This window comes from Lissotriton vulgaris, chromosome 11, assembly GCF_964263255.1.
Source record: "Lissotriton vulgaris chromosome 11, aLisVul1.2, whole genome shotgun sequence".
Classification (NCBI taxonomy): Eukaryota; Metazoa; Chordata; class Amphibia; order Caudata; family Salamandridae; genus Lissotriton; species Lissotriton vulgaris.
Window position 1 is genome coordinate 386,167,859 of NC_141699.1, and position 19,341 is coordinate 386,187,199.

At 49.8% G+C, this 19,341-nt stretch overlaps 1 protein-coding gene and 1 long non-coding RNA gene across 2 annotated transcripts in view; one reads left to right on the forward strand and one right to left on the reverse strand.

Moving 5' to 3' along the window:
* LOC147679831 (uncharacterized) overlaps positions 1–762 on the forward strand; it is a 553,220-nt gene extending 552,458 nt beyond the window's left edge. The window contains exon 7 of the mRNA XM_086943391.1: positions 398–762. Coding sequence (XP_086799517.1) covers positions 398–610 — 213 coding nt within the window. The 3' untranslated portion in view covers positions 611–762. The remainder of the gene's footprint in view (positions 1–397) is intronic.
* Positions 1–19,341, reverse strand: part of LOC147679833 (uncharacterized) — a 285,535-nt gene that overhangs the window by 2,405 nt on the left and 263,789 nt on the right. The gene's annotated exons all lie outside the window — the stretch shown is intronic.

Sequence of the window (19,341 nt, forward strand, 5' to 3'; positions counted from 1 at the left end):
ACTCCTATGGGCCTTTTGGCCCATAGGAATCAATGGGAATTGCGAAAATTAACTTAAGAATTCGGTATTCATTTGGGATTCGGTAAAAATTGCGATTTTTACCGAATCACAAATGAATACCGAAAATAATGATGCATAGCATTTTGCACTTCCTAATTTGCGATTCCTTATTTTTCGCAAATTAGGAAGTGCAAAATGTCACAATGATGCATGTGGGCCTATGCTCCTTCATACAGGGATAGTGGGGATGGGAGTTAAGGGTACGCGAGTACAATGGGGTTGGGTAATAAGGTTAAAATGTGACTTTTTCTTGCAAAATATATGTCTTAAGCATGCAAATTCTGTGCAATTAAGTCTCTTTCTATCTCGCTCTCTGTCTCTCCACCATCCTCGTCAGACGCATGAAAAAGCTCCAGACAATGTGGATGACGATTCCGGAAAACGCACCCTCTTCTGGCACCGTATAGAAAACAGGGGGAGCAGCTTTGAGTCCGTGCTGCATCGGGATTACTACCTATGTACACACATGGGTCGCAAGGCCAGCAAATTGGAGCTGTGGACTGACCCTCAAATACAGAAGGCCATTTCCTATTTCAAGCTGTGGAAATGAAAGAACCCCAGAACTCGACGGTGTACAATAAACTCAGGCTGTGGACAATGGCAACTCAGGATAGGTAGATCCTCCTGAATCAAGGAACAAGATGTCAAATAATCCAGGTGTTTCACAGCCTTGGGAAAATAATAAACATGCATTTGCAATACAATTGGTCTCGCATTTGGTTAAAATTGAGCTAATTGCGTTATAAATTATATTGTTTTTTACTTATGTTTTTTGTATGTAGTGGAGTGGATGTATCTTGTTTGTAGTAGAATTATGTGGTTTGAATTGGAATTGTTAGTTGTGAAATTGTGTGGGGTAGAATTATGTGGTGTGTAGTGTATTTGTGTATTGGAAATATGTGGCAGGGTGAATAGATAAGGATGAGAGCTGTATAAAATAGAAAGTAAGTTTGAGAATGATAGGTAGTTTGTATATAAAGTGGTGAATGAACTCTAGATACAGTAGTAGAAACAGTGTGAGAAAGAGAGAATGAAGGTTGAGAGAAGGTTATAGGCGCATAAAGAGGCTGCGCTTGTGTACACATGAGACACAGAAAGAAGAGGAGGAGAGTGTGTTTGTGGTTTGGATTTTTTGGAAAGTTATGGTAAAGAAACCGTGCTGAAAGACCTGAAGTGAACTAATATAAGAAATGCTGGATAAGTGTGTGCAATTGAATTCTGTGGATAGTAATTATGTGGTATCAAGTGTAGTGGACTTATGTGTAATGGTATTGTGTGTTGTGAAGTGGCATTTATTGCGTGGAACTATGTGCTGTGGTGCCGAATTATGTGGTGTGGATTGGATTTTTGTGGCGTGCAGTGGAATTGTGGGTTGTGGAGTGGAATTTTCTGGGGTGGAATGGAATTGTGTGAAGTTGAACTGTGTTGTGTGGAATTGTGTGGCACTGAGTGAAAATATGTACAGTGGAATTATGTGCCATGGTGTGGAGTACATTTATGTGGAGTTTATATGGAATGAAGTAGATTTATCTGGAGTTTAATTATGTAGTATGGAGTGGAGTTTAATTATGTTTTGTGGTATGGAATTGTGTGGTGTTGAATTGTGTGCTGTGGCATTGTCTGGAATTATGTTGCATTGAGTGGCATTATGTGAAGTGGAAATTATGTGGTATTGAGCGGACTGGAAATTTGTGGAGTTAAATTTGATGCATTGTTATTATGGGGTATGAAGTGGAATGATGTAGAGTTGAATTGTGTGGTGCAGAATTATGAGATGTTGAAATGGTTTGTGTAGTGGAATTCTTTGGTGTGCATTTGTGTGTTGTGGAACTGTGTGATATTTAATTGTGTGGTGTTGAATTATGTGGAGTTGAATGCTTCTTGTCTTTATAGATAATGGTGTTGATGCAGATGAATTTAAGACTTTCAATCTGAGCCACATCAACTCTTCGGAGCGGATTGCATTCCAGTGCACCTGCGGTCAACTATTTGCTATTTCAAAAGATGACATGCATTCTCCTTGAGATCGAGTTGCAGATCTTTCTGGCACTGGCAACGCACTCCCAGCCCCACTCACCATTTGCCATGTTTGCAGGTTGGCTTTGTTAGTGGAAGAGGGAATAATGGGTGCAAGTTTATGTGAAGGAATGGGATTTTTTTTTTTTAAACAAATTTTATTCGTCAAGTTGCACAAAGAACGCATGACTCTGCATCCCAGAGTCTACTGCAGTATCACATCACATAGTTAAGTGGCAGTAATTGACCTTTATTGTGAGAAAAACAAAACAAGCAATACCATCGGTATTACAAAGAGCAACAACCCCCCGAACTCCAACTGTTCCCCCTCCCACCTCCCAGATTGCGCCGCCACCACCAAGACCCATGCACACCAAGCACACACACTCCCCCGACCACCCTCCCCTCCACCTGAGCCAGGCCCACCCGCCCCATCCACTCCCTCAATCCACTGTAACATCATCTGGTTCAATCAGCGGGTCCAGCCACAGGCCCCTATAGTCAGCCCACCGCTTCCAAATTTTGTAGTGCTTATGCGGGCATCCGAGCGCTACAAAGATTGGCCTCTCCAGCCCCATATTGAAATCCAGCCCGTTTTTCCAGGCAGCTACAGTCGGCGCCCGTGCATTTTTCCACATCTGGGCAATGTCACGTTTCGCCAATGTGAGGCCCAGCAGGAGCAGGTGCCGTTTATAAATGTAGCACCCAATCCCCTCCATCACATGTAATAGAGCAAGCTGGGGCGTACGTGGCAGCGACCACCCCAGGACTTCAGAAAGGCAAAAGGATTGGGATTTGAGAAAGTCATGTTAATGTTTAGCCAACGCATTCAGAATTGAAAATGACTCAACTGAAACTGTCTCAGTCCTATTGGCATTTCAGAATAAAGAAAAAACACACCGGGTCTGTGTTTTTTGTTGCATGGTTCTCCTTGGCAGGGGAGTGAGGAGGGGTGAAGGACTGGGCTGTAAATAGACACTTGCTCTAAGTCTCTGCCTCTGGTCTCAGACTTCATAGAGTTTGTGCTCTGTGGCATGAACGAATGAAAGGTAGCCGAGCACCATAGGACTAAAATATGTAAAGTGGACCTTCAAGATGAGAAAGCAGCTGCCAGGATCCCACGCCTTCTATGATTGTATGAGGTATTTATTGACACCTGGATAAAAAGCAGTTCTTCTAAAAAATGCGCACCTCACAGGCTCGACAGAAGAAACAGCAAGAAACATTAAAACAAGCATTTGCAATGCATCGGGCTCTCCTTTGCGACTTTATATGCATTTACCAATGCAGCATATTAGCCTGGGTGCTGAAACATCTACTGTTCTTTAACATGGAGGGAAAGTGAGCACCAAACTGCGTGACACGCCAGGTATGGGAATATATGGAGAGAAATATTGCCTTTCAGCAGGGAATGGTATAGTCCAAAGCTCTGTTTTTAATATAAAAGCAGGGCCTTTGGTGGTCAGATCACTGAAAATACAAGATCTAAAAAAAATATTATTGAACTGATAATTCTTAGTACCAGTTAACAACATACCATGGCTGCATCTCACTTTGAAAAAAATATAGCCATAACATTTTTCAAAAACTATTCCGATGTTAAATCGCCTCCGAACTGAAACATAAGTGACCAGTTAACAAGGGAGTTTCAAGCCTAAGAGAATATGATCAAAAACAATGTCTTGCAGAAAAAAAAAAAATAATCACTACAGCTTAATGAAATTAACAGTTACCCACAATGCTTGCTTACTGGTAAAAGATCATGTTAACGTATAATACTTCACTTTAACACCTTACTACCAGGTTAAGCCCCAAATCATTCCACGTATCTATATATATTAGGGTTGTCAGTTACTCTTACTTTACAATCATGGCCAAATCTGGCAACAAAAGCCGTTTGTGTGCTTTGCACTGATGTTAACAATAATACAGGTCACTCACTCATCACAAATACAGGGCCGACTGACGTCTCCACCCTTAAAACATTGTTATCGGAGTAACGACAGTCTTAATACTTTGAGTAACCGTTTGCCATGTAAGGCAGCTGTGTCGATACTGTGGCAAAACGTTTGTGCTGAACACCAGATGCAAAGTGTCTTGAGTGGTAAGCGGAAATTGATCTACTCCAATGGGGTCAAACTCCCCATGACAGCTGCTTACAAGGAAATACTGGTGTCTCTTTACTCTCTCACATTTCTCCAAAATACCCCAAAACAATTGCGGTCAATTAATTTTCTTCCTGTGAGGAAACCTTGCAATAGCGCAAGAACCAAAAAGAAGCCATCATAAAATTACATGATTTCAGTACAGAACGTTCCTTTTACAAATATCAGACACTTTGTTTTCCTTCAGATATTCAAACCGGACTGTCCCTCGTTATTGTGGTATTTGGGCCCTAGGCCCTCATACTGCTAAAATGAGTTGACACGGAGACAGTGTAGATGATTAGTTAACTGGCCCTGAGCACGTGTGCTCAGCCCTTTTTCTTTAGCAGGGTCATCTGACTGATGACGCCTGTGGTGGGTGGGTGTTCAGTGTATGACAACATGCTGAACAGTAGAACGTATCCAGCGCGATACTACATCTCTCCCAAACTTTAATGAAGGTCCAAACAAAATGAAGTCCGAACCTGTGGGAGAAAATACAAAATTGCAAACCAAATATAACTCAAAGCAAATGACTTCCACATAGTCTCTGCGCTGCTGGTTATCTGCCGGCGAGGGTATCCTTGCAGTGGGGACCATTAGTTCTCCTTGGCACCATGTTCAGGTGCCCTGTGGATGTGCTCCTTTTCTACTTGCACCGTGGAAATGTGCTTTACAGTTCCTTTCTTCCGACACCGCAGTCAGTGAAAAGTATAGATGGAATGCTGGTGGATCATTGATGTGCTGCTGTCCACTGTGTAATCCTGGTTGAGGTGTTTTCTCCAACTGATGGCTGTCTCCAAAATGATCTGCAGTTGCAGGATATCCCTCTCACGGATACCCCTCTCTCGTGGGTGTCTCCTTTCACTGGACGACCCGGAGTCTCGAACCGCATGGTTGGGATGCCTTCACCCGCCTTGGCGATGTTCTTTAGACCGGCCTGGTCTCGCGATGTTGATGCATCTGGAGCTGTGGTGAAATCCACTTTGGATTCTGAGACGGTCTCTGTGAGAGAGGCTTTCCTGTGGGGTGACGTGCTCGGTGACCTTCCTTACTCCAGACTGCTGAGCGACATCCGACTTGCCTCTCTCGCCTTGACTCCTTTGCCACTGCAGCCTCTTGGATGGCCTTCCTTGCTGGCTGTCATGGGACCGTATGGTCCATGCGGGGCTTCGCGTGAGCTACACAAAGGCGTCACTGAGGAACTGCCAACGGATTCACAGCCAAGTCGCTCATGTAGCCCCTGAGGGTGGCGTCGTTGTCTGGGCGCCGTCTGGACTTGGGTTCTGCGCCTTCCTCTGGCAGTCTTGTGGGTGACCAGTCTTCAACCGTAACCTCCATGCTTCCCATGCCTGACGTGGAGCTACGGCCGACACATCTCCCCCTACTCGGGCTCCATTCGTACGGGAACTCCGTTGAGGCCCTTGTCCCCTGGACTGCCACGTGACCGTGTGGGCTGTGCGGGCCTTTGTGTAGGCCGCGCTTAGGGGTCACTGCGGAACTCCCAACAGGGCCACGGTCAAGTCTTGTGTAGTCCCCAAGGGTGGATCTTCCAATGGCCGGGTGTGTTCGACTTCGGCAGGCTGTAGGTTGACAGGGGTGCACAGAAGGTCCCTGGGTGATTCACCTCTATGACCTCTGGTTGTTTGGGGCGTGTGTGGAGTCACTACGGTCGTGAGATGCTCCTTGGCGATGATGCACCTGGATAGTGATAGCAGAATGTTGGTTTTCTTCAGTGGGCAAACAGGCGGTGATCTTCTGTTGGGGTGACCTTCGGGTTTGCACGTAGATGTGTACTCCCGGTGGTGTTGATGCTTTCCAGGTACTGTATTCGGATGTCCATGCATCTTTCCACTTTCCCCATCGGGTGTCCCCCTTCTGGTGTGTGTTGAGTTGGTCTTGTCACGCACACCTCTTTGCTCTTCTCCTTTCCTCTCTTCTTCCTTCATCGTGGCGTCGTGCCACTCAGGATTGGTCTTCTCTTCCTTCCTTCGTGACCAGGTCTGGTCTTCTATCTGTTTGCTCGCTCTAACCAGGCTTATCCATGTAGCGTGCACTCCACATGTTTCCCTCTGGCTTGTCCAAGCATTAGGACACTGTCTTCACTTCACTCTGTGACTGGACCTGTTGTGGCAACCTTCTCTCACTCGATTACTTCTGACATTTAGTTGGTTCTATCAGACTTGGCTTCAGTCTTCTTCCGGGTCCTCTTCGTGGACATCTCCTCCGTTTCTTCTTCACAGATATCTTCTCAGATCTCTTTGCTCGCTGACCCCTTGCAGTTCAGCATCATCCTTGCGACCAAGCTGGCGGGTCGGCTTCTTCCTCCTTGCGACCAACTGGGTGATCGGCTTCTTTTCCCTTGCGACCAGACTGGGTGGCTCGCTTCTTCCTCCTTGCAACCAACTGGGTGGTCAGCTTCTTCTCCCTTGCGCCCAGACTTGGTGATCGGCTTCTTCTCCCTTGCGACCAGGCTGGGTGGTCGGCTTCTTCCTCCTTTGCGACCAACGGGGTGGTCGGCTTCTTCCTTACGACCAACTGGGTGGTTGGCTTCTTCCTTGCGACCAACTGGGTGGTCGGCTTCTTCCTTGCGACCAACTGGGTTGTCGGCTTCTTCATCCAGGCAACCAGCGGGGTGGTCGGCTTCTCCCTTGCGACCAACTGGGGGGTCGGCTTCTGGCTGTCTGCGCAATCATTCCTTCGTCTCTCTGCGGTCGCAGTGCTACAGCACGCTTCTGACTGCACTCTTTGTGTGCTTCCTTGGGCGCACTTGCTGCGCGCTCTTTTGAGTCTTTTATTCCTGGATTTGTAGCTGCTGTTCCTGTCCTTTCAGTCTAATTCGGTGCTCTGTCAACCGGTTTGGGTAACTTGCCCACAACTGTGTAGAGTTCCTGCACTCCTGGCGCGTTCCTGGGCCGTCCCTTTTCATCCTCAAAGGATGTGTGATGACTTGGCGCCACTTGGGCGTGGCAGTCTTCTTAGGCACTCTCCATGCACTCACTGTTCAGGGTTGCCTTTCTTTTCCTGCCCCTGGTGATCTGTGTCCTTCAATCACGGGCTGCAAACAGTCGGTCCTGTGCTGGGGCTGGAATTTCCTTGGCTTGTTGCAGGTGTGTTTTTCTTCCTCCCTGCAGTACCGGGAAATAGCCACTAGATGGCAGGGTTGCTTTACTCAGGCTTACTTTCACTGTCCTCGGCTTCCCACAACGTTGCAGGCTTCGTGCTCACTGCCATCTGGAAAGAGCACCTTCTGTGATGGCCACTGCTTGCAGTGTTTCACCGTACACCTTTTGGTAAGTCTTTATTGTTATTTTCCTCCCTGAGTGGGACCCTCGCTGTATCATGCCCCCAGCAGCCTTCCACTTGCTTCAGCACTGTGGCTGCATGCAGCGGTACTTCACAGTTGCCTTCACACTCTGGGGAAGTTTGTGGGAGGGGAGGCAGCATGCTTTGCTTGTCTGCCATGGAGGGAACAGCATGCCCTTGCTTATCCTCTTCCTATTGCCAACTCGCACTGGGACACCAACCGTCTATGTTTGCTTTGCTGGGGAGAACTGGCTCCATTACACACTGGGGCACTTCTCTCCGGGGTCTCCCTGCACGCAGCTCCTCACCTTCGGCCCACTCCTTGGGCATCACACAGTCACTTCACCGGCCGGGCTCATCCGATGCGGGTGGGCTCCGGTTGGTCTGCTCCTTGCTCCAGGGCTCTGCCACAGCAGGGGGCGGCTCACAACGGGCTCGAGAGGTGCGGGGTGGGCTCCCAGTCACCTTCTCATTAGCATACAGGCCGGGGTTCATCCCACGCCCGGCGGGCCTCTTGGCGCCGTTCATGCAGGGGGGGGGGGATACCACCTGGCAGCTCTCTCCCACTTTTCTTCTTCTGCTGGGCTGCTGCACGCACGGGCACAGCCCCCTCGTCGCCAATGTGGTATGTGGGCCCAAGGTCCTCATACTGCTAAAATGAGGTGACACAGAGACAGTGTAGATGGTTAGTTAACTGGCCCTTAGCACGTGTGCTCAGCCCTTTTTATTTAGCAGGGTCATCTGACTGATGACGCCTGTGGTGGGTGGGTGTTCAGTGTGTGACAACAGGCTGAACACTAGAATGTATCCAGCGCGATACCACAGTTATGTCACTCAGAGAGAGTAAAGAGAGGGTACCAGCTGTTTCTTGGAGTCACGGTTTTCATTCAGAAAGGGAGGAGGAGCGAGACAGACAGAAAAGAGGGAGGAAGAGGAAGAAAGGGTGGGGCACAGCTGCAAGCATAGGAGAAGTGGACACTACCTTTGTCTTCTATTCGTCATAACGGGAATTAACATATGCGAGCGAACTGACAGACTAGCAGAGGTTATCACCTACTTCAAGCTGGGGGAACAGGCAGGCCAGACCCCTTCTCCCTAAGCACAACTTCGAGAACAGGAACCAGAGCTTCAGCCGATCAGTAGCTGTCCTCTCCCCTTTTAAACAGAGCCGTCATTGCAAGCGCTTTCTTGCGTTCCAATATATTGACCGCCCTGCAGACAAATACCACTGTGGCCTGGGGCTCTGTCAATTATTTCAACAACAAATGGAAGAGTACCCCCGTGAGACTTTCAAAAGGCCTCTGAATATAAATTTGTATTTTGGTGCACGTAGTGCCCAACCAACCTGGGACATGGGTAGTCCTTTAGGAAGACCCTCACTCACCAACCTGGTTGGTGACATGCTTCATCATCGGGGTCCCAGCCCGAAGGCTGAGTGCCAATAGGGTGTGCTTCGACACCTGATTACAGTGGAGCGGGTATTTTTTCTTTTATATGTGCAGTGGAATATTAACGTGAGTGGTTTAAAAAGTGTCCAAAGCTACTCACTCGTGGGCTTTATGCCTAGCTTCACCTTAGGGGGGGCAGGAGTGGGCACTTCACAGGGAAAGGCCAGGAAGGGTTCCACAACGGTATGTGCACAGCGCCTTGAGACCCCTTTGAGGGTGATTTGTGCGCTATATAAAAGCACTACATTTACATTCACATTTACAGGAGGGTGACTGGGTGAGGGAAATAAGGATAAACCCATTTAAGGGGCTTGTCTTGAAGCGAGGAGGTGGCTTAACATATAAAGCTGCAGACTGTGGAGCTGGAGAGCAAAGTTTGAGCCTCTGGGTGGGCTGTATCGCCTAATCATAAATAAATAAACAGCGATTTTGGAGGGGGGTGGGGAGAGACTTATAAAAATACCACAACACATGAGGAGGGGCGAGACAGATAAAAATTAAAACAAACACTGTCAAATGCAGCATCTGAAACCAACCGAAACAAACATGCACAGAATCGAAGGGAGGAGGTGGATCAACATACAACGCTGCCGACTTTGGAGCTGGAGAACAGGGTTGGAGCCTCGGCGTGGGCTGTATTAATCATAAATAAATAAGCGGAGATCTCAGATGGGGGTGGGGAGAGACAAATAAAACAAGCATTGGCAATGCAATAGGGGGAGAGGCATGGGAAGAAAGTAGTCTGTGCAGTAAAGGGTCCAATAGCCGTTTAAGGACACAAATGAAGACATGTTCATTATAAGGAGGAACTAACAAGCCTACAACCAATCGGAAGGCAGCATTTAAGACACAAGCCAATGGCAATGATGGGCTGAGAGTGGGTGGAGCTTCCATGCTATAGTGTATACTGCATGTCTCAACGAGGCAGCGCAAGCGCTGCCTAGGCAACACCTAAGAACAAGTGAGGCAGAGGAGCAGCAGTGCCACGTGAGGGAGCTGGGATGGGGGGTGACTATCTAGGAGGGTGAAGAGTAGAATTCCCCTCCTGCGCTGGCAAGAGCCAGGTAAATGTAAACAAAAGAACAACCGACATTTTAACAGATGAAAGGCATAGGGCGCCGTGCTGATGAAAAAGAAAATCGTGGCACAAACAAGCTTGAAAAAACCCAAGGAAGAACACATGTAACAGAGCAGTCTGCTGGGAGGGACGGGAACAGCAAAGGGCGGGATGAATTAACCACATTCACGAATGTAATACAGCCATTTACAAAGGGCATTAACAGGAGCTAACAGAAAACATTGGAGGTTCTTCTAACCCATGTACCAGATACAGCATGTCTCATAGAGACAGCGCATGGAGCACATGCGCTGCCTAGGTAATCCCAGCATACAGCAAGCAAGACAGAAACAACCCACGGAGAATCCCACTATTCCACAGCCATGAAATAAATGATTCACCAAACAATTGGACTATTTATCAACCACTACAGAAACAATGCTGCAGAAAATCCCCACCTCTCCATTGGCTAACTCGGATATAAAGTACTTTATTATTGAACTTTAAACACCTCAACCAGATGATATATATTTTTTTTTCTCCAGAAAACGAAGCACCTATGGGACATCTTGAATCTAATTTGAAGTTAAAAAAAAAAAGAAATACAGTTATAACATGGTCTGTGTTTTTAAAGAATACCACTCCATTGTACACAAATATCAAAAATATATTTTCCTCATTGAAATATGATGAAATTCTGGATCATGTTCTTTAAAAGGTCTTATAGCCCATAAGTGCCACGGCGCACTCAAACCCGCTCCACAATCACGGCTATTTATGAATGTTTTGCACTGTGATGCTTGAATGAGGGATGAATGTTGAATGAATTGTATGATGTGCTCCCATGCAGCGGACATGTTATAATAGGTTTAAATAAAAAACAGGTCCTTTACCCTGTGATCTGTTATGGGCTGTCTTCCTGCATGTAATTTACTTTTGAGCCTCCATGGTCTCCTTACTAGGCTGATTGCTACAAGTCAGTGGTCCAGGAAAGACAACAATCACTTTGGTACTGGCCTCTGATCAATGCATAAAATCGGGCAGGTCTACCCTACTAGAAGTTAAACTGGGAATAAGAAAGCACACCATTTTGAAATGGAGCCATGGTGACTGCAGCCTGAATACAGGTGCCCGCAACAAGAACAAAGTGATGGATGGAATGCTTCAATTAATCTCAGCCTTGGAAATCACACATGGCCGCATCCCAGTCCTCTATTTTTCACCCATAATGCAACTCAAGATGGAGGCTGATCATGTGCAAATCAGTCTTAACCCTGTGCAGCACTGCCCGTAATGGCAGCAGTAGCGGCTCCAGGAGGGAGTGGTGTGGGGCGGAGGGGCGGCGTTGGGGAGGGGCAGGGTGTGGGGGTAGTAAACTACGGCGTACAGCCGCAGGGAGATATGTAACAAAATAAAGAAATAAAACGAATTACATTGCGCGCGCTGCAATGCCATCGGCGATGCAGCGCGCCCAATGTAATTTGTTTTATTTATTTATTTTGTTACATATCTCCCTGCGGCCGTATTCCGTAGTTTACTACCCCCTGCCCTGCCCCTCCCCTTCCCCACCCCACCGCCCGCACCACGCCCTCCAGGAGCCGCTCCTGACTGGTAGACCAGGTCCTCTCACCACAGGAAAATAAGCAACCCCAGACCGGTGTCAAACAACTTAGGACACATCAGTAAGGTGTATGTAGCTTGAATCCTATGGCCCCATGTCTGGGCATATCTGTTGCACTTAGGGCATCCACTGCATCAAGAACAAAGTGATGGATGGGATGCTTGAATTAATCGTAGCCAATGGCCATCGATCGGGGTTGCATCGCAGCCTACTGTTTTTCACCCTCTATGCCACTGCAGAAAGAAACCAGCCAAACCCTAGTCTTAAACCTGCTTCAGTAGAAGAAGTCCAACCTGAAATGCCAGGACAGGTGCCCTCCAGATGGGAACATATTCAACCCTCAACCAGTTTCGACCTACCTAGGTCCTGTCAAATATGTGACATCTTATGAACTGGGCCCCACACTGTTTAGTCCTGAAGCATCTTCATCTTATTGTCTAATAAAGTACCATACTGATTCATACCAAGTGTCACTACATAATTCCCTGAACAATGGCTAATTGTTAATTAGCCCAATAAATTATTATTGTGCCAAAGTGCAATATAGCATCACAAATGGTGGAATTCCTCATTCTCTGCTTAGATCCCCTTGTGCAATGTTGCATTTTTTTCAAACGTTGCTAAGGTCTCACAATAACCTTCCTAGACTAACGACAGATTTGAAAATTGGCTGTGAGTGAAAATTCTCCAAATTCTGGGGCCATAGCTAAAGAAGCATACTTTCTTGACTATGACCACAGAGTGTGAATGCTTAGACCTGGGTGTGAGAAGAACAACAGGATATCCTCCTGCCCACACACTTGTAATAAGTGGCCGCACATTCATCACTTTCAGTCAGGGCACGTTAACTCTCCACTTCCTTAAATGGTACACACTCACCGTCCATATTTAAATAGTTCCCACTTCGACCCTCAATTAGGCCGGATTTAGCAATGCATCATGCCATTGGGGAGGTGGAGGTAATGCAACTGGCCGCCCTATTTAGATCTCTGCAGCAGTTTCTCAAGTATTTTTCCTGAAAGCGCTGCTGCTCATATAATGAGGGCACATTTGTCAAAAATAAGAATGACAAACGCACTAGCATTTTTAATTTTCTGAATGCATAACTCAAAGAGAGAGTTTTTGTATAGAAAATGAGGACATTTCCTCCTTGAAGTGGGAATTTTCTCCCAGTACCCACCCAACATTTTCATGGTTTTCACAGCTGGGGCCACCACAGAGAAAGCTGACAGAAGACATTGACTGGCAGGATGTCATATTAGTGTATATAAAAGTATTGGCTGACATAAATATTGTGTTCTAAATATTGTTTACTAAAATATAATCTGATTGAGCGTGGACAACCCAACTGGGGCAATATTTTTGTAAACAATATTCAGGTTTAGATATTTTCATCAGGTGATATGGGGCGTTCCGTACAATTCCGTTCTCATCAGTGGATGACAGGGTGTTTACGCTGGTGGAGCAGAGTTAAGTTTCCTACTTCCCACATGTAGACAAGATTTACTCATGATCCCCTTCTAATCAGGGGACATCTATTGTCCATCGCGGGATAGTGCACATTAACTCTCGCTATAGAGGCATAGGAAGAATAAGGCTTCCACTGGAGTGTTTTCAACGTTCTCCACCCTGGTGATGGATGCATGAGGAGAGTGTCTCTCTAGACAAAATGCAGTCCTCTTATAGAGTGATGAATTAGTTGGAAATTGATAAAAAAAGTTTATGAAACAAATCAAATGACCAAGGGCACATGGTACCAGCTAACTGATAACAACTTGTATGGAACAAAGAAATAAAGAAGATGTATTGTCTCTTCCAGAGGGGAAGCAAAGCACAACATTGCAGTGGCCATCTAGAAGCCCACCATGGGCACACATTTATTATCTTCCTTCTCCAGGAGCGTACTCCCTTTCTCACTGTTCCGGCATGTTGGTGATTGCAGCTGTAGCCCTTGCAGGGAGTATAGTGTCCCTTAAGTATGAAGTCGACCGAACTTGGCTTGGAAGGAAGTCAGGGGGGAGAAGAGCACTTCATTCCCAAGCCCAGGGAGGAAGGTGCAGCCAGAGTTGAAAATGACAGGCTGTTTAAATCCAATACAGGATTGAAACTGATTCAAAGTGAAGGCCTCAGAGGCTGACATGGGATTCCGATGGCGACAGATGAGGTAGAAGCGTGGAGTACCCTGCCTGGTGGCTGGAAGAAGCAACAGCCTTACCTTTCATCTAGATAAGAGAGCAGGTCTCTGCTACGATAGTGCAGGGTCAGTGAGAGCACATAATGAGCAATGGCAGCGGTGGTCTCCTTGCCATCCAAGAGGACCTTCTGGACTACTACAGGCCGGAGCGGTGCAACCAACTCTGCTGGGAGGGCGGCTGCAGCTCTCATTGAGGCTTCTTTCCCGATGCACCACAAAAAAGATGGAATACCTAGCACCAGTTCATCCCATAACCTTCCTAACACAGCAAACACGATACGTCAGGCTTCCCAATCCAATAGGACTCAGCACACAAAGTTCTTCTCTTCCATTTCAGAAGTTCGCAGTGAGGTGAGTAGACCCCAAACACCAGAGTTTAATGCTCCTCCACTCCTCTGGAATAATTCCATGAGGTCGTTTGTCCACTTGACTCCAGAAGCTTATCCAGATCAATAACCCAGTGCTCCTCTTCTGGTCATGCACAGCTCAAGGATTAAGCTGCCCGTCCCAGGCCATTCCCACTTCTGTAGCCCATCCAGTAAGCTCCCCTGTCGATGGGTGTGCACAAATATCTAGGGAGTGAGATCAGAGGAACAAGTTACTTTGCTTTGGCACAACTCTTTCTGGTGGATAATCTACCTAACCACAGAATGCTCACTTTCAGAATACACTCATGTGCCAGACTGGATCCATAGATGTTTTCCAGCAATGCTCCTCTGAGTCAGTAGGTGGCACCTTGTGAGTCAGTGGTGACTCCATACTGCCCCAGAAGTGAAGGCGCAGAGCTGCATATAGCGACACCCCTTCTCACTGACACCAGTTTTGTTAATCTTTCCCCTTATGCAAACGCATATGTAGAGTGTTGGACAGGCCACATGAAGGGCCGCTCCCCCCTCGGCCCGACCAGGCCCGAGCCCGGTCACACAAGTGCCACACACCACCACTGCTCGTCTTCCGTCCCCTCCGGGACCCCGGCCCCTGAACATATCGACCTCGTGGGCCCGACCCACTACTGGCCCGCGCGCCCAGCCTGGGCGCCATCTTGGACACTCCACCACGAGGCCGCCTGGCCCCCGATCGACCTCAACCCTGGGCCTAGCCAGGCCTCAGACATCCCGGCACCACCATCCACCCAGGAGGTGAGCGGGCTACTTGGCAAGTCAATGGGAGAAAGAGGCGTCGATGGCTCTCCCCCGCCAGGTGCCGCTCGCCCATCGCCTCCCCGGGCGCTGGCTCCACCCCCCTGCTGGGTGTCTGGACTCCCTCATCCCGGACCTCCCGACCTCCAAGTGCGAGGGTCCGGACATCAAAGGGCACCAGCCCTATAACTGGGGCAGCTCCAGAGCAGGAAGGCAGTTGTATCCTGGAGTCGAGAGACGCAGAGAAGAACTCATCCTTGACGGACTACTGGCGCTGCCGTAGCTCTGCCTTGCGCATCATCGTCCTGCCTGCTGGCGCTGCCGCAACCTTCGTAACCTTCGTAAACCTTCATCGTCGTCGGGACCTGCTGGCGTGGCCGCGGACCGTTTGTAACTACCATCTTCACCGGGACCTGCTGGCTCCGCCGCGGACCGTCGCTTCCTTCGTCCATCTCGGGACCTGCCTGGCTCCGCCGCGGCCCGATCATCTAGAACGCCGAGCTCGAGGATTGAGAGCTATTCCCATCTTTTGGTAACAAGACTGTCCCGCTACCCTTTTCCCAAACCAGAGACCAGAACCGAGGGGACCCCTGAGTCCAGACCTCCTTGTACCATTCATCGTACTTAAAGAATTGCCTATAAAGTATCGTTGAACTTTACCCTTGTGTGGTGTCCGTCTGTGGGGGGGAAGTTACTTGTCTGTACGATCGTCGGAGACGGCTCTCCCCGGAGACCTCTCCCCTTATCCTCGGCCGACCCTCCCGGTCCGTCTAACATTGGTGGCCAGCGGCGCGATCCGAATCACCGCATTATCGTACAGAGAGTAGCTCACCCCACGACGAAATCACGATGTCAAACAAAGAAAGCGGATCCACCGAGAAATTTCAAATGGAGAAATTGGACGAGTACAGCCATCGTGAATTAAAACAATTCTGCATCGAACTAGGTATCGCTACCACCGGTCTAAGTACCAAGGACGATTTCAAGCATGCCCTAGAGTCTTGGGCAGAAACCGGGGCTGCCGGAACCCCCGATCAAAACATCGCAGCAATAGAAAAACAAACCACAGCCCCTGAAGAGCGAAGAACGGGTCTCTCGCAAGACGAGATCCAGGAACGAGAAAAAACCTGACTACACGAGCTGGAAATGGCCCGGCTCAAAATGGAGGTCGAACTTAAGTTGGCCGAACAAAAAATAAACTTAGAGCACCTGCGTCTCCGAGAAGAAAGAGAGGAAAAACAGAGACAAAGGGAGCTCGAGGAGAAGAAATTGGCATATGAACACGAGCGAAAATTAGCGGAGATCGACCTACGCAAGCAGAATAAGGAAGTAGGGGTGCCCGAGCAACCCCACACCCCAGGGGCAACAGAGAAAAAGGTACACATCCCCAAGGATGTCGTTCGAGAGTACTTCCGAGAGGACGACATCCAGCAATGGTTTAAGGCCTACGAAATCGCTATGACAGCCCACCGGATCGATAGAAGCGACTGGGGAGCCGGTCTATGGGGGAGATTCCTCAACGAGGGCCGCGACGCCCTGCTACAGCTCCCGGACCACCAGATGACCTCCTATGACCATATGAAAGCTGCACTCCTCACCCGCTATGGCCTCACCCCCGAGATGTACCGTCAGAGGTTCCGAGACTGCACCCGCATCCCGGGTACAACTTGGGTGGACTATGTAAACTATTTTAGCCGAGCCTTCGAGGGCTGGATCAAAGGAAGCAAGGTCACAACTTACGAACAACTCTTCAACCTCATGGTATGGGAGCATCTATCGAACAATTGCTTCATTGAGCTCCGCCAGCACCTCCTCGATAGCAAATTGACCGATCCCCGGCAGCTCGCAACCGAAGCTGACCGGTGGGAAATCACCAGAGTGGGCCGGAATGGGTCCTATGAACAGAGCCGGAACAACAACGGTCAGCACCGTCCCGAGGAGGAGGAGGAGGCCAAGGACGTGGAAGAGGCAACGCTCCGGTCACCCCCGCTAGCAGCACCACCCCCCCGGCCAACCGGGGCAGCACCCCGGCGCGACCGGGATATCGAGCCAATGTTACGTGCCATCGATGCCAACGAGTCGGCCACTATGCAAACGACCCAAACTGCCCCCAGTATCAGAGCCCAAGACCCCGCCAAGTAGCCGCTGCTGCTCTGGGGGAGGAACAGATCTCAGAGGAACAAGAAGAATATGAGCAAGAGCATCAAGAATGGGAGCCAGCCGCCATGGCTCTAGCCTGCTTAGGGGGGAAAGACATGGTCCCGCGGGTCCCCCTACCCGCTAACACCCAGAAGTACAGCCAATGGGTGAGCATCAATGGACGCCGGGCCGAAGCCCTCCGTGACACCGGGGCCAGTGTGACAGCCGTCCGCTGTCACCTGGTGGCCCCAGAACAGTTCCTACCAAACATTCTCTGCCCTGTCCGTTCAGCCGATAACTCGGAGAGTCTGTGTCGGATGGCCTGCGTCCCTTTCGAATGGGGAGGGGTCTCCGGCATGTTGAAGGTGACGGTCCGGGATGATGCCCCCGTAGACTGCCTCCTGGGGAATGACCTTGAAAGCTCTCCGTGGGCAGCCGTAGAACGACGAGAACACCTGGGGATGTTAGGCATCCCGGACTGGGCATGCGTCACCACCCGGTCCATGGCCGCCCGTGCCAAACCCCGACCCGAGGAACCCGAATGGCCGGCACCTCCGCCTCCGGTCGCGCCAGCCGAAACCACCGACCGTGACGTCCCCCCAGAACCAGCTCAACCTCCAGACCTCGCTAACCTCGACCAGTGGCCTCAAGAGGGGGGGCCCACGCAAGAACAGTTTCGCCAAGAACAGAAGACCTGTCCCTCCCTCGAGGGACTCCGCCAACAAGCCCTCGCCCAAAGCGCAGGAGATACCTCCGGAAAACATTGGATCTACTGGGACAATGACCTGCTATACAGTGAACAAAGAATCGCGGAGTTGGGGGCCAGCCGAGTGCTAGTGGTGCCCCTCCGTTTTAGAGACTTTCTGCTAAACCTGGCCCACGATGTCCCCCTGGCTGGACACCTGGGTCAAGATAAAACCTACAGCCGCCTGGTGACCCACTTCTTCTGGCCCAAAATGAGGGACGATGTACACCAGCATTGCCGATCTTGCCCCACGTGCCAAGCCAGTGGAAAGAGCGGCCGCAAACTAAAAGCCCCCCTGCAACCTTTTCCCGTGGTCACCACCCCGTTCGAGAGGGTCGGAATAGACATTGTGGGGCCCCTGGACCCGCGTACAAAACAAGGCCATCGGTTCATCCTGGTGCTAGTGGACCACGCCACCCGCTACCCCGAGGCTGTTCCCCTGCGGACTGTGACAGCCCCGGTAGTCGGCCGGGCTCTGATGGGAATCTTCTCCCGTGTGGGCTTCCCCCGAGAAGTCGTCAGCGACAGAGGCACGAACTTTATTTCCAAATATATGAAGTCCCTCTGGCAACAATGTGGGGTTACCTACCGATTCACGACCCCCTATCACCCTCAAGGAAACGGACTCGTTGAGCGGTTCAACCGCACGCTCAAAGGGATGATTGGGGGGTTGGAAGAGCCCCTCCGTCGCCAGTGGGATGTGCTGCTGCCGTGCCTCCTCTTCGCCTATCGGGAGGTCCCCCAGAAGTCCCTCGGCTTCAGCCCGTTCGAACTGCTGTATGGACATCCAGTACGGGGGCCACTCAGCCTAGTCAAGGAAGGCTGGGAGATGCCCCCTCTAAAGAACCCCCCAGATGTTTTTCGATACCTCCTAACCCTCCGCAACCAGACCCGGCGATTCCGAGAGCTGGCAAAAGCCAACCTAGAGGCCAGTCAAGAGGACATGAAAAAGTGGTATAACCGGAATGCCTCCTCCATCGAATTTGAACCTGGGCAACAGGTATGGGTGATGTCCCCCACCGAACCCTGCGCCCTGCAAGACAAATGGACGGGGCCCTTCAAAGTAGTCGAGCGCAAGGGCCCTGCCACCTATCTCATCGACATGGAATCTGCCCGGAACCCCCTCCGGGTCCTCCACGCTAATAGACTGAAACCCCACTTTGTGCGTTCAGAACTCAGCCTCCTGATGGCCACAGACAATGGGGCCGAAGAAGACTCCGAGCCCCTCCCTGACCTCCTACGGACTCGGGAGAAAGACGGCTCCGTGGATGGGGTCCGACTCTCGGAGGCCCTCACCCGGGAGCAACGCCAGGAGTGTCGAGACCTTCTGTTGCAGTTCGCCAGCCTGTTTTCCCTCACCCCAGGTGTCACTTCCTGGTGTGTGCACGACGTGGACACGGGGGACAACGCCCCTATCCGCCACCGGGCCTACCGCGTGCCAGATCGGGTACGGGCCTGCATCCAGGAAGAAG